The 13196-nt window shown below is 41.2% G+C and overlaps 1 protein-coding gene across 1 annotated transcript in view; it reads right to left on the reverse strand.

The window, feature by feature from the left end:
• The window catches only part of LOC109838950, a 27139-nt gene extending 15201 nt beyond the window's left edge, over nucleotides 1-11938 (reverse strand). The window contains 3 exon segments of the mRNA XM_020407383.1: nucleotides 10020-10511; nucleotides 10674-10918; nucleotides 11002-11938. Coding sequence (XP_020262972.1) covers nucleotides 10020-10511; nucleotides 10674-10918; nucleotides 11002-11938 — 1674 coding nt within the window.

Below are 13196 nucleotides of genomic sequence, written 5' to 3' on the forward strand. Positions count from 1 at the left end.
TTTACTATTTTTGGAGTTGATTTACTATGCCCAACTGATTTTACAAAATCGTGTATGTCAGCAGTTTTTTAGAAACTGTAAATCTGTGTTCAAATATTTATTTCTATCAATTGGGAAATTATTTTTCAGAAATTCTTTCTTTAACATGTCATTATATATGTATAGAACCTTCCTACAAAATTTCATAATTTTTGGATCTGTTTTACTATTTTTAATTGATTTTACAAAACCGAACCTGAGTTCAAATGCTCACTGGGCGACAGAGAGATTATTGGTCGACCGGTCCGGTCGACCGATGAAATTTTCCGGTCGACCGATGCAAATTCCGGTCGACCGATGAGGTCTTTTTCTGCTTCCAACGGCTAGTTTTTTGACCGTTGTTTTTTGTCTTTTGCTCACGTTTTTGGCTGAGTTGTGAGAGGGTATAAATACCCCATTGTCTTCAACTTTCAAGCTATCTAAGAGAGTTTTAAAACAAGTTTAAGAAAGTTTTAATCAAGGGTTTAAGTTTGTTTTTAGTGTTTGTTTAAAAAGCTTTTAAGCATTTACAAGAGTTTGGTTTGTGGAGCAAATTTCACAAGAGCAAGTGGAGATCATCCTTGGTGTTTGAGCATTCATTCTTCTCCCTCTCTCTTGTCATCTATAGAGAAGTTTCCTTAAACTCAATTCTAGCATTTTATAAGTTTGTTCTTAATTTCATAAGCTAGATTTCATATTGAGTTTATATTGTTTTATCTCTTTGTTCACACACAACCTATTGAGCTTATTGTATTTACATTCATAGTATAATTTGGGGTTGTGGGTTTGTGACTAAGAGTTGTGCTTAATTAAGTTCTCACCTTGTTTAGAGAACAATCAATTGATTTATATTGTGCTTAATTGTGAGGATTCACTTGTAATACACTTGTACACTGAGAGAAGTGTGTGGTGAGAGACGGGGTCGAATCCAAGAGGAGTGGCTCGGTTGACGTGCCTAGGGAGAGGTTGTAACCGAGCACTTAAGAAGGAGGACACGGGCTAGGACCAACACTTAGTGTGTGAGGTGTGATTACATAGTGATTGTATTGTGAGGTGTAAACATTGTTCGGGTGAACGTAGAAAACCTGGTTGTGATAGTGGAGATCTCCTCGAGGTGAGGAGCGGAGGCGTAGGTCGTGGGGACCGAACTCTGTAATCATATTGTTTGTTTGTGATTGCATTGGCGCACTTACTTTTATGTTTATATCTTATATCGCCTTTGTATATTGCTTGTTGATTATGTTGCCCACTATCTAGTTTAGATTGTTTACCCTTGAGCTTATATATCCTTGCACATACATTGCCTATATCTCTTTGTTAGGATATATCCTGTTGTTCATATTACTTATCCTAGCTCATATACATTGTTGTATTTCATACTTGCTAGGATAACTCATTAATTAATTTTAATTAGCATTTAATCGGATTAGATTAGCATAAGACCCTAATCACCCCCCCTCTAGGGTCTAACAGACCGCACCTGTGTTCATTCGTCAGTGGGCAGCAGAGAGTTTGTCGGTCGACCGGTGCGATCGACCGAGAGCTTGAAATTTCCATCGGTCGACCGCATCGGTCGACCAAAGAAGTCTCTGCTCGATTCTCAGTTTCGGATCTGGATCGCGGTCGGCCGCAAGTTTTTTCGGTCGACCACCAAGGTTTTCAAATGGTAATTTTTGTACTTTTACGGCGCCGCTCAGTACAGATTTCAGCGATGTTTGTTTCCAGATTTTGGGGGATTAAGGGTATGGGTTTTAACAGCTGTTTTCTTTTATTTAAACTCAACCTCTTCTTCTTCCTCAGTGTCCCAGCTTTTGCAAAAACCAGAAACGTTGTTTTTACTGACCAAAATTTTCAAACCTGTTCTTTCTGAGTTCTTGTGTGTTTCACTTCCCAGCTTCAGTGTGCTCTTTCTCTTTGCCATAGGGACGTTGTAAAGAGAGAGTCTTACACCATTTCTACTATCTTGAGAGTGTGATCTTGTGTAGATCAATTGTGAGGGAGTGTGATCTAGTGAGATCAACTGTGTAGTGTGAGATCGTGAGGGGATCACTGTGTAGACGAAGTTCCGGCTTCCAAACCGGGTTGTGTAGTGGATTTCTCCTCGAGAGTGGGGAGCAGGGATGTAGGTCAGTGGACCGAACCTCGTTAACACATCGCGCGCCACAGGATAACGATTCTTAACCCTATCTCCTCTATTTTGATTGCATTAGAATATTGTGGTTTGTTTGTCTTAATTTTATTGCATAATTATAGCCTCTTGACCCTAATCACCCCCCCTCTAGGGTCCAACAATTGGTATTAGAGCTTGGTCTCTATATTAGTTTTTGGTTTAATCACCTTAGAGAAAAGATCTTATGGAGGCTTCAATGAATGTGTATATATTAGAAGGACAATCCACCACTAGACCACCACTCTTCACCGGGAGTAATTTTGCTTATTAGAAAGCTAGGATGAGAATTTACCTTCGTTGCATTGATCTTGACATCCTAGAGCTCATAGAAAAGAAATATGTAGAGAAGTCCAAAGTCGGGAACATGACCGATGGAGAAAGGCACCAAGCCAATCTCAATGCTAAGGCTATGAATGCCTTAATTTGTGGTCTTTCCCCCAACGAATATAATAGGGTTTCCACGTGTGCAACCGCATACGAAATATGGGTGAAATTGTGTATTACACACGAAGGAACCCCCCAAGTTAAGGAATACAAGATTAGTGGACTTATGCATGAATATGAGTTATTTCAAATGCTTCCAAATGTATCAATTGATGCTATGTTTTCTCGCTTAACTAACATTATCAATGAATTGCATGGTCTTGACAAGAAATTGACTATTCAAGAGATGAACTACAAGATTCTTCGTTCATTGACTCCGATGTGGGAACCCAAGGCGACGGCGATAGAAGAAGCTCATGACCTTACCACTTTACCCCTCGATGGCCTCATCGGAAAGCTCAAGGTCCATGAGAAGAAGCTCAAGGGGAAGGAGAAGGAGGAAGTGCCCTCACGGGAAGTGGAGGAGCCATCACCAAAATTGAAGACCATAGCTCTCAAAGGAGCTAGTGATTACTCCTCTCCGTCATCGGATAGTGAAGTGGATTTTTCTAGAAAAGTGGCTCATCTCTCTAGAAGAATCTCTAGACTCATAAAAATGAATAAGAAATTTAACCCCCGATCTAACAATAAATTTTCTTTACGTGTAGGAAAATATTTCGAATGCAATGAACCGGACCACATCGCTAAGGATTGCCCCAAGCTCAAGGACAAGTACATGAAGTACAAGAAGAAGAAGGCTATGTATGCCGGATGGGAAGAATCCGAACCAAGTGATTCGGATAGCAATGAAGAAGGAGCCAAACTTTCTCTTCATGACCCCAACATTTGTTTCATGGCCCATGAATAAGAGGTAATATCCGAGACCGAAAGTGAATCTTTCTACATGCAATGTGACATAGCTACGGCTCTAGAAGAATTGAACTTTGAATTTAAGAGAATGTCAAAAGAATACTCTTCTTTTAAAAAATTGCATGCTTCTTGTGACATTAAGCTAGAACAATTAGCAACCTCTCTTGCACTAAAAGATGAATTGCTAAGAGATCTCGATTTCGAGAATAAGCAATTAAGATCAAAGATTGAAAGACTAGAAATTGAGAGTGGTAGGACTAGACCCACTCATGCTTATGATAATTATAATCATCATGGTAGAAATAGATTTCATAGATCTCATGCTCATACACACAAGAGAAATTTTGTGTGCACATATTGTATAAAATATGGACACATTTCTACTCATTGTAGGATTAAAGACAACCATGATTTTTATGGAATGATATGGGTACCAAAAAGTACCAAGACAACTAACCACCAAGGACCCAAGACTTGGGTGCCTAAAGCTACTACATCTTCATCTTCATCTCTTGTAGGGAACATCACGGCAACGACGTAAGGAGATGTGGTACCTTGATAGTGGTTGCTCACATCATATGACGGGCAACAAAGAGTTATTTGCAACCCTATCAAGGATTGAAGGAGGTAACGTCTCCTTCGGTGGTGGTGAGAAAGGTAAAATCATTGGTATAGGTTCTATTGGTAAGAAACCCTCACCCATTATTGAAGATGTCTATTTAGTAAGTGGTTTGAATCATAATCTTCTTAGCATTAGCCAATTAAGTGATAAAGGTTTTGATATTTCCTTTAAACCGGATAAATGCATCATTAGTATGAATGGAAAAATTGTCTTTATTGCTAATCGCAAATCTAATGTATATATTTTTGAGATGAATGAACTAGTGAATCAAGATGTGAAGTGCCTTGCGGCAATTGATGAAAACCCTTGGATTTGGCATAAGAGACTTGGACATGCAAATATGGAGTTAATATCAAAATTGTCTAAGAGAAATCTTGTAAAAGGGTTACCTAGCTTGCACTTCATCAAAGATACCACATGTGAGGATTGTGCCAAAGCTAAACAAACAAAATCTTCCTTCAAATCCATCAATGAGGTATCGACTTCTAAACCTTTGTAAGTACTTCATCTTGATTTGTTTGGACCTATGCGTGTTACCTTTCTTGGAGGCAAACACTATGTTTTTGTGATTATTGATGATTTCTCTCATTTTACATGGACAATATTTCTTGCAAATAAAAATGTTTGTTTTGAAGAATTTGCTAATCATGTTAAAAGAATTGAAAATAAAAAAAAGTGATCATGGAGGTGAATTTCAAAATGAATTTTTCTATGATTTTTGTGCTCATCATGGTATAACTCACATGTTTTCCGCTCCTAGAACACCACAACAAAATGGTGTTGTTGAACGGAAAAATCGCACCATACAAGAGATGGCACACACTATGCTAAATTCATTTGATTTGCCAAAATATTTTTAGGCGGAAGCCATCAATACGGCTTGCCATGTTTTAAATCGTGTTTTGATTAGACCAAAGCTTAAGAAAACTCCTTATGAACTTTTTTTTATGGAAAAACTCCTTTTATTGGTTATTTTCGTATCTTTGGGTGCAAATGCTTTATTTTAAATACAAAAGATCACCATGATAAATTTGATTCCAAAATTGATGTTGGTATTTTCTTGGGTTATGCACCTCGAAGTAAGGCTTATAGGGTCTTCAATAAACGAAGTCTCGTTGTTGAAGAATCTATAAACGTTACTAAATAATTTTCAAAGAAATGATGTTTGGAAATTAGTTCCTAGACCTAACAATGCTAGTGTTATTGGTACTAAATGGGTTTTTAGAAACAAACTTGATGAACATGGCATTGTCACTAGAAATAAAGCTCGTTTGGTTGCCCAAGGATACAATCAAGAGGAGGGCATAGACTATGATGAAACCTTTGCACTGGTTGCAAGGTTGGAATCCATTAGAATGTTTTTGGCATTTGCTAGCTTTAAAAATTTCAAATTATTTCAAATGGATGTCAAAAGTACTTTTTTGAATGGTTTTATAGAAGAGGAAGTATTTGTTGAGCAACCCCCCGGTTTCATAGATCATGTTTTTTCTAATCATGTTTACCGGGTTCAAAAATCTTTATATGGGTTGAAACAAGCTCCTAGAGCTTGGTATGCTCGCCTCTCTAGTTTTCTTGTTAAAAATGGCTTTTCAAAAGGAACAATTGATAACACTCTTTTTGTGAGAAAAAGGAAAAATAATTTCATTTTAGTTCAAATATATGTGGATGACATTATTTTCGGTGCTACTAATGAATCCTTGTGCAAGGAATTTTCTAAAGTTATGCAGGATCACTTTGAGATGAGTATGATGGGAGAGCTTACATTCTTTCTCGGGCTCCAAGTCAAGCAAACTAAGGATGGGATCTTCATTTCACAAAGCAAGTATGCAAAGGAATTGGTGAAGAAATTCAAGTTGGAGAATTCTAAGCATGCGCCTACTCCCATGAGTACTAGTGTTAAGCTTGATGCGGATGAGAGTGGTGAAGATGTGGACCAAAAACTATACCGAGGTATGATAGGTAGTCTTCTTTATCTCACCGCTAGTAGACCCGATATCATGTTTAGTGTGTGTGCATGTGCACGTTTTCAAGCATCTCCTAAAGCATATCATTTAATTGCGGTTAAAAGGATCATTAAGTATGTTAATGGAACTTTTAACCTTGGTTTATTTTATCCAAGAAGCACCTCTTTTGATTTATATGGTTTTTGTGATGCCGACTTTGCCGGATGTAAGGTAGATCGCAAGAGTACTAGTGGAACATGCCAATTCTTAGGAAATTCCCTTGTTTCTTGGGCTTCCAAGAAACAAAATTGTGTTGCATTGTCCACTACGGAAGCGGAATACATTGCCGCCGGCTTATGTTGTGCTCAAGTTTTATGGATGAAACAAAGTTTAGTTGACTATGATTTGAATTTTCAAAATATTAAAATCTTTTGTGATAACACAAGTGCTATAAATATTTCCAAAAATTCGGTTTTGCATTCTAGAACTAAACATATTGATGTACGCCATCATTTCTTACGCGATCATGTAGAGCGACAAGATGTATCCCTAGTATTTGTTGACACCAAATCTCAACTAGCGGATATATTTACTAAGCCTCTTGGAGAGGATGATTTTTGTCGCATAAGAAATGGTTTGGGCTTATGCACTATGTGAAAGTTCTACATTGCTTGCTTGATTAGTTGCATTTTGCATTTGGCATTTCTCTTTACCCCATTTTTGATGGTGACAAAGGGGGAGAGAAATCTCCTCATTTGTTGCATATATTTAGGGGGAGCTCATAGATAGGGGGAGCACCTATCTATAAGCTATTTTATTTTTGCTATTATATAATGGTTGGTTGTCATCATCAAAAAGGGGGAGATTGTTAGCCCTTATGTTTTGATGATGTTCTTACAACCACCATTATCGGTACTAATGGCTTATTGAGTATAAATGTAGTAAATTCATTTGTCAAGCTCGTTAGTGCCATTAATGGAGGATGGATGGAATATATGCTACAACGAAGATATCCAAAGGAGGAGGAGGCCAAGAGATGAAGCAACGTTATTTCAAGAACGACAAATTCGATCAAAAGCTTCATCCGATTCAAGCTATATCAAAGCTCAAGTATATTGCTCTCTATATGAGGATATTAGCTTTCTTTTGTTTTTCTCTCTAGTGCTAGAATGTAGGCAAAGAGTTACTGAGTTTACTTGAAGCTATTGGGAATCACACACACGTTTTTAGACTTGTGCTTTTAAGCGTTTTTCACAAAATACTATTTTTCACAAGTATGAGTACCTATCTGCAAAATTCTTTTTCCAAACAGTTTGTTTTTAGTATTAAAAACATTTTACAAAGTTTCAGAATTTTCAGAGGTCAAATGAATATTTTGGAAATATTTCAACTTGGTCAAATAACCTGATTTCAGAATATGTCAGAAATCGGTCGACCGCTTTTCCAAACAGTTTATTTTTAGTATTAAAAACATTTTACAAAGTTTCATAATTTTCAGAGGTCAAATAAATATTTTACAAATATTTTAAAGTGAGTCAAAAACAGTTTTTTGGAATGTATCAGAATGCGGTCGACCGCACCGGTCGACCGCACCTGTGTTCATTCGTCAGTGGGCAGCAGAGTGTTTGTCGGTCGACCGGTGCGGTCGACCGAGAGCTCGAAATTTCCATCGGTCGACCGCACCGGTCGACCGAAGAAGTCTCTGCTCGATTCTCAGTTTCGGATCTGGATCGCGGTCGACCGTAAGTTTTTTTGGTCGACCGCCAAGGTTTTCAAACGGTAATTTTTGTACTTTTACGGCGCCGCTTAGTACAGATTTCAGCGACGTTTGTTTCTAGATTTTGGGGGATTAAGGGTATGGGTTTTAACAGCTGTTTTCTTCTATTTAAACTCAACCTCTTCTTCTTCCTCAGTGTCCCAGCTTTTGCAAAAACCAGAAACGTTGTTTTTACTGAGCAAAATTTTCAAACCTATTCTTTCTGAGTTCTTGTGTGTTTCACTTCCCAGCTTCAGTGTGCTCTTTCTCTTTGCCATAGGGACATTGTAAAGAGAGAGTCTTACACCATTTCTACTATCTTGAGAGTGTGATCTTGTGTAGATCAATTGTGAGGGAGTGTGATCTAGTGAGATCAACTGTGTAGTGTGAGATCGTGAGGGGATCGCTGTGTAGACAAAGTTTCGGCTTCCAAACCGGGTTGTGTAGTGGATTTCTCCTCGAGAGTGGGGAGCGGAGACGTAGGTCAGCGGACCGAACCTCGTTAACACATCGCGCGTCACAGGATAACGATTCCTAACCCTATCTCCTCTATTTTGATTGCATTAGAATATTATGGTTTGCTTGTCTTAATTTTATTGCATAATTATAGCCTCTTGACCCTAATCACCCCCCTATAGGGTCCAACACTACATACCTTCTCGGTCTTTTTTGAGGCCTATTAGTGGGCCCTGGTCTCTCGACCACAGACCCTACCTCCTGGCCCCTGGGAAGAGGAAGCGCCAATAAGTTCACCCTAGCCCGGTCGGCCTCCGAGGGTAAACCAACCAAGATGTACGCCACCCGAAGTGACGCCGGGTCAAATAGATTGCTTCTCTCTCGAGACCTGGCATAAGACCCGATCTTCTCTAGCTGTCTCCTCTCTTCAACCTCAAGAGGGCCCGGCCTCAAGGCGTCCTTGTTTATTTTCGGCCATTTTGAGCAGGAGAGAATCCCGTCGGCTCCAGAAACCCATATGAAATATTCCTTCTAGTCCTTATTGTACTCCGAAGCATTAAAAATCAATTTGAAGCCGCCTGTATAATGAAAGAAGAAGTACAGATTCTTTTTGGTTGACTTATTACCGACCAATTGCCCGAACAACTTCATAGAAGGCTAGACGCTGACTCTGGAGCAGATAAACTATGAAAGCCATCAGGATTCCCACCACATTCGGGGCAAGCTGGGAAGGAGAAATCCCCATGGCTAAGCATGCCTCTTTCATGAAGGGATGAAGAGGCAATCGAAGTCCCTATTCTAAATGCGCCAGGTACACAGGAACTCTACTAGGACCATGGTGGTAGATCGGATCCGTTCCCTCGGGGATCTCCAATTTGAAGTCCCGATGGATGTCATAAAGGCTGTAGAACCTCTTAAGGCTCTTAGCAGAAACCTTCGAATGAATGGAACGAAGAAGGATGATCCTTTCCTCACTGCGACCGCAAGCAGAACTTAGTAAAGCCATTAGAAACTCTGATTGAAGGAAGATCAGGAGTGGGAAAAGAAACGCTACGAAAGCAATGACAAAAGATGAAAGGTTTTCTCTCCCCTTCTCTTAAGTAAATTTATAAACTTCCAATCGACAGGTAGAGCTATCCAAACGACCCTCATCCTTTACAATAAATGACGGAGATTCAACGAAAAGGGATGGGCATTTTTTGAAATTTGAAATTTGGAACGTCACATCCGTTCCGTAGCCCTACGCCACGTGGATCTCGAGAACTTAAGAGCATCATTGTTGAATCTCCGACAGCTGGTAGACAAGCTATTACATCGTGTCAGGCAGCAACAGTCCAAATCCTCTCAAGAATATATTGTAAAGAAATAAGACGATCTTGTCAACTGACGCCTTTGCTGGCCAACGAAACCACATCCTCTCTACTGATGACACAAACGATGACATTAGTCAACACATCCCCTTGATAACTAAGCTAAGACAACACCTTCCAGTATCAACTTAGGAGGCAATACTAATCGACTCAGAGATAGTAAGCAAATTCCTCCAAATCTGCAGAGAAGATCTCACCTCACTCAAGCAAAAATCCGAGATTCTACAAAATAAGAGGATAATACTTTTTCATTCATTAGCCAAGCCTTACAAAATTAAAATCTATAATGACAAAAGAAGAAAACTCCTATGAAGACTATTGTAGATCCATTCCGGCTCCTGAGATCGGAGGTGGAGGACTTCTCGGAGTAGCCGAACGGAGGAGTCGATAGATCTGGTTCCTCGACCAAAGTACCCCCGGACCCACTCAAGTCAAAACCTGCTCCTCATACCTCCAACTCTTCCAACTCGTGCAAATAGTTGGTGACCATGGGAGGATAATGAAGGCGATTGAAGCTATTCTTCATCTCGGTCAGAATCTGAGCCGACATATAATCACATCCAGCTTTGCAAGCTAGTGCCACTTCGGTTTGACTAGCTAACCTCCCCCGATATTCGTCAACAATGTCCTGATGACAGCTATCAAGAATCTCCTGACGGTACTCGTCAATAACCTCCTGGAGGGGTTTAGACTTTAGACGCGTGATCTCTTCTTGAAGTTTGGCAATGGTCACCTCCGTCGCGTCTAACTGATGCTTCGCATGAGCCGTCACCACCTTCTCTGCCCGGGCTAAGACATCAGCATGATCCCTCTCCTGAAGTGTCTCATTTAGCTCCCGTCTAAGCTTGGCAACTTGAGAAACATCGGAAGTGGAACCTTCGGAGAGCTGTTGTCGAAGGACTTCATCGTTGGCCCTTAATAGATCAACCTCCTCAAGAAGCTCCTGGTGCGAGGTTCAAAGATGATCTACTCGACCAAATAACTCATTTTCCAATAGAGCCCCTCGGAGAAAATAACTATGAAGAGATTGATGGAGGCCAAGGTCAGGTATTCTCCTGAGAAACTTCTCATCCTCTGGGAGATAGAGCTGATCAATAGCACTCGCCTGGATTCGGCAAGACCCAATGATGGACCCCCTAGCATCAAGATGGTGTTCAGCTTCAAAGCAGAACTCTGGCTGGGGCTCCTTTGCATACTTGGCAGCAGATGAAGGACGCTCAATAATGCAGGACCTCAGCTGGTCACATTCTGTCTCATCCACGTCGGAAAAGCCATGTGGAAAAGGGTCCTTCCTATCGGCACCCGGTGATCCTGCCTTTTCCTGAGCCGGCTCCTTCCCCGTTGAGTCGACTCCCACGGATGTTCAAATTCCTCAGCTCTTTCTTCAAGGAGGGTCTTGACTGACCCTCTCGGGGTCGAACCCCCTTATGAACCACTCAGAGGGACGATAGCCTTCTGCATCCCTTCATTTGTCGGTTGAGATACCCCTTCGGCCTCCTTTCTTCTCCTTCTATGAGTAAGAGAGGACTCCCACTCCTCGGAGACCAACATGACCTCGGAAGGAGGGACATCTGAGCGGAGGCGTTTTGTCGACCTGGCAGAAGATTCCTCCTGGGGATCGATGAACCTAGCTGAGGGCATTGCAGTTACTCCCACTGACCCAGTAATAAGGGCAATGGCTCTATCCGTGTTAGGATTAGTCACCAGCATGACCGACACTGTGGTCATTCGTAGAACGGACCTATCAAGCAAAACCTCGAAGCAACGAGAAATAGTGAACTTCTTGATCGATTCAAGATGGACTTTCTCTTCTTTGGATAGTGCCCTCTTGACAAGTGCATCCCTGCGAATCTCGGGCCAATCGGAACAACCCATCTCTAAATCATCCCCGGTCACCCATACAAACTTCTCCTTCCATTCCTTATGGGAATCTGGGAGGTCTACGATCAACTTGAATGATCCTGACATCTGAAAGTAATAATGGGGCTCCCTCTGGCTCGCCTTTACGACCACAAAATAGGTGAATAGTTTCGTTGTAGGTTTAATGGCCAACCAGCTGCATATAACCACGAAAGCCACAGTAATGGCTATGACATTCGATTTTGTTTGTGTTGGCAAAACCCCCAAATCCCCGAATAATTGCTTCAAGAATGGAGGCAAGGGTAATCTTAAGCCGCACTCCAAATGGTTCAGATAGAGGGGATGCCGTCCAGGCCCATGGTCGTAAATGGCCTCCGTCCCCATCGGGATGGACAGCTTATATCTCTTAGGGATGTCAAACTTCATAGACATTATCTTTAGTTGGGACAAAGTCACCTTCGAGTGAATGACCTCCAGGTATTCCCGACAATCAACTACTTCCAAATCCATGGAGAGACAAGGGGACAATAATAGTTTAATCGGATGAGAATTTCAAACGACACTATATAGTTTTATATTTTACAACTGTCAATGTATCCAAGCCGTTGGAGCCATTTTATCCCACGGCTAAGATCAAGCCTCGGAATTTGAAAAACAACCGAATGACATTTCTCCTCCTTTCCTCAAGGAAATCGCAGTCTGACAAAAGAACAACCCAGACAGCCTTAGTGATGTCTGATGATGTCAGGCGTCCTAGAGTCCATAAAGGACGCCATCTTGCTGTCAAAATCAATTCTACTCAGTCTTTGCTCATTCACTTTTCCCTCGGATCCGACCACAGCCACATCCAAGCGAAAAGGGCTAATTGTTATGGGGTATCCCCTATTCTTCATGAATATACTATCTCGCGAGCTGTCACTCCCTCAGTCGAGTCGGTTTCATTCCTCAAAAACGACTCGAAAGACGGACTTAGTCGAACCTCTTCATAATAAAAGATTACTACTTAGTAATTAACCGACACTCCTCTCGAAGATGACCCAGAACATTTCTTCTCAGCAGTATTTAACCTTTTATAATCATCATTGTGTCTCCGTCCTCAGTCGTCTGAAACCTTGTCGACCGCGGGTTCCCCACATTACTGAAGTGACTTCTCACCGCTCATCGACAAGCCTTGACGGCTGCGGTTTCCCCATATCACTGAAGTGACTTCTCGCCGCTCATCGACAAGCCTCGATAGCTGTGGGTTTCCTACGTTACTGAAGTGACTTCTCGCCGTTCATCGATAAGCCTCGACGGCTGCTAGTTCCCCATGTCTTTGAAGTGACCATCCATCACTCACATATCAACACGTATAGAGTAAATGGTGACTCAGCCTCCAGCTCACCCCTCACCACCATCTTAAATCGCACACTCACAAAGTGTCTATTCTGCCCTTGGCATCCTCTATAAGTATAGATGCTATTCGCCATAAAAAGAGGTTCAGATTTTCTTACAATAAAAAAGAAACTCTCTAAACAATACATTTTTCGGGAGAATATACCGTTCTTCCTTCACCCCACTCAAGTCCGCTAGTTGACTTGACCGTTAGAGGTACCACGGGGGAAACAAGCCCCGTGCTCCCACAATTCCTGTATGTGCAAGTGGTCCGTCCACCCTGAGCTCTAAGAACCAGGCATAAAGTCAAAGTAGGAAGTGACCCCCTTTGACGGTTCAACCCCTCGGCGATTCAACAACTCTTCAACCTCATCGATTGTGTGATATCAGACAT

Source organism: Asparagus officinalis, chromosome 4 (genome assembly GCF_001876935.1).
Source record: "Asparagus officinalis chromosome 4, Aspof.V1, whole genome shotgun sequence".
Taxonomy (NCBI): Eukaryota; Viridiplantae; Streptophyta; class Magnoliopsida; order Asparagales; family Asparagaceae; genus Asparagus; species Asparagus officinalis.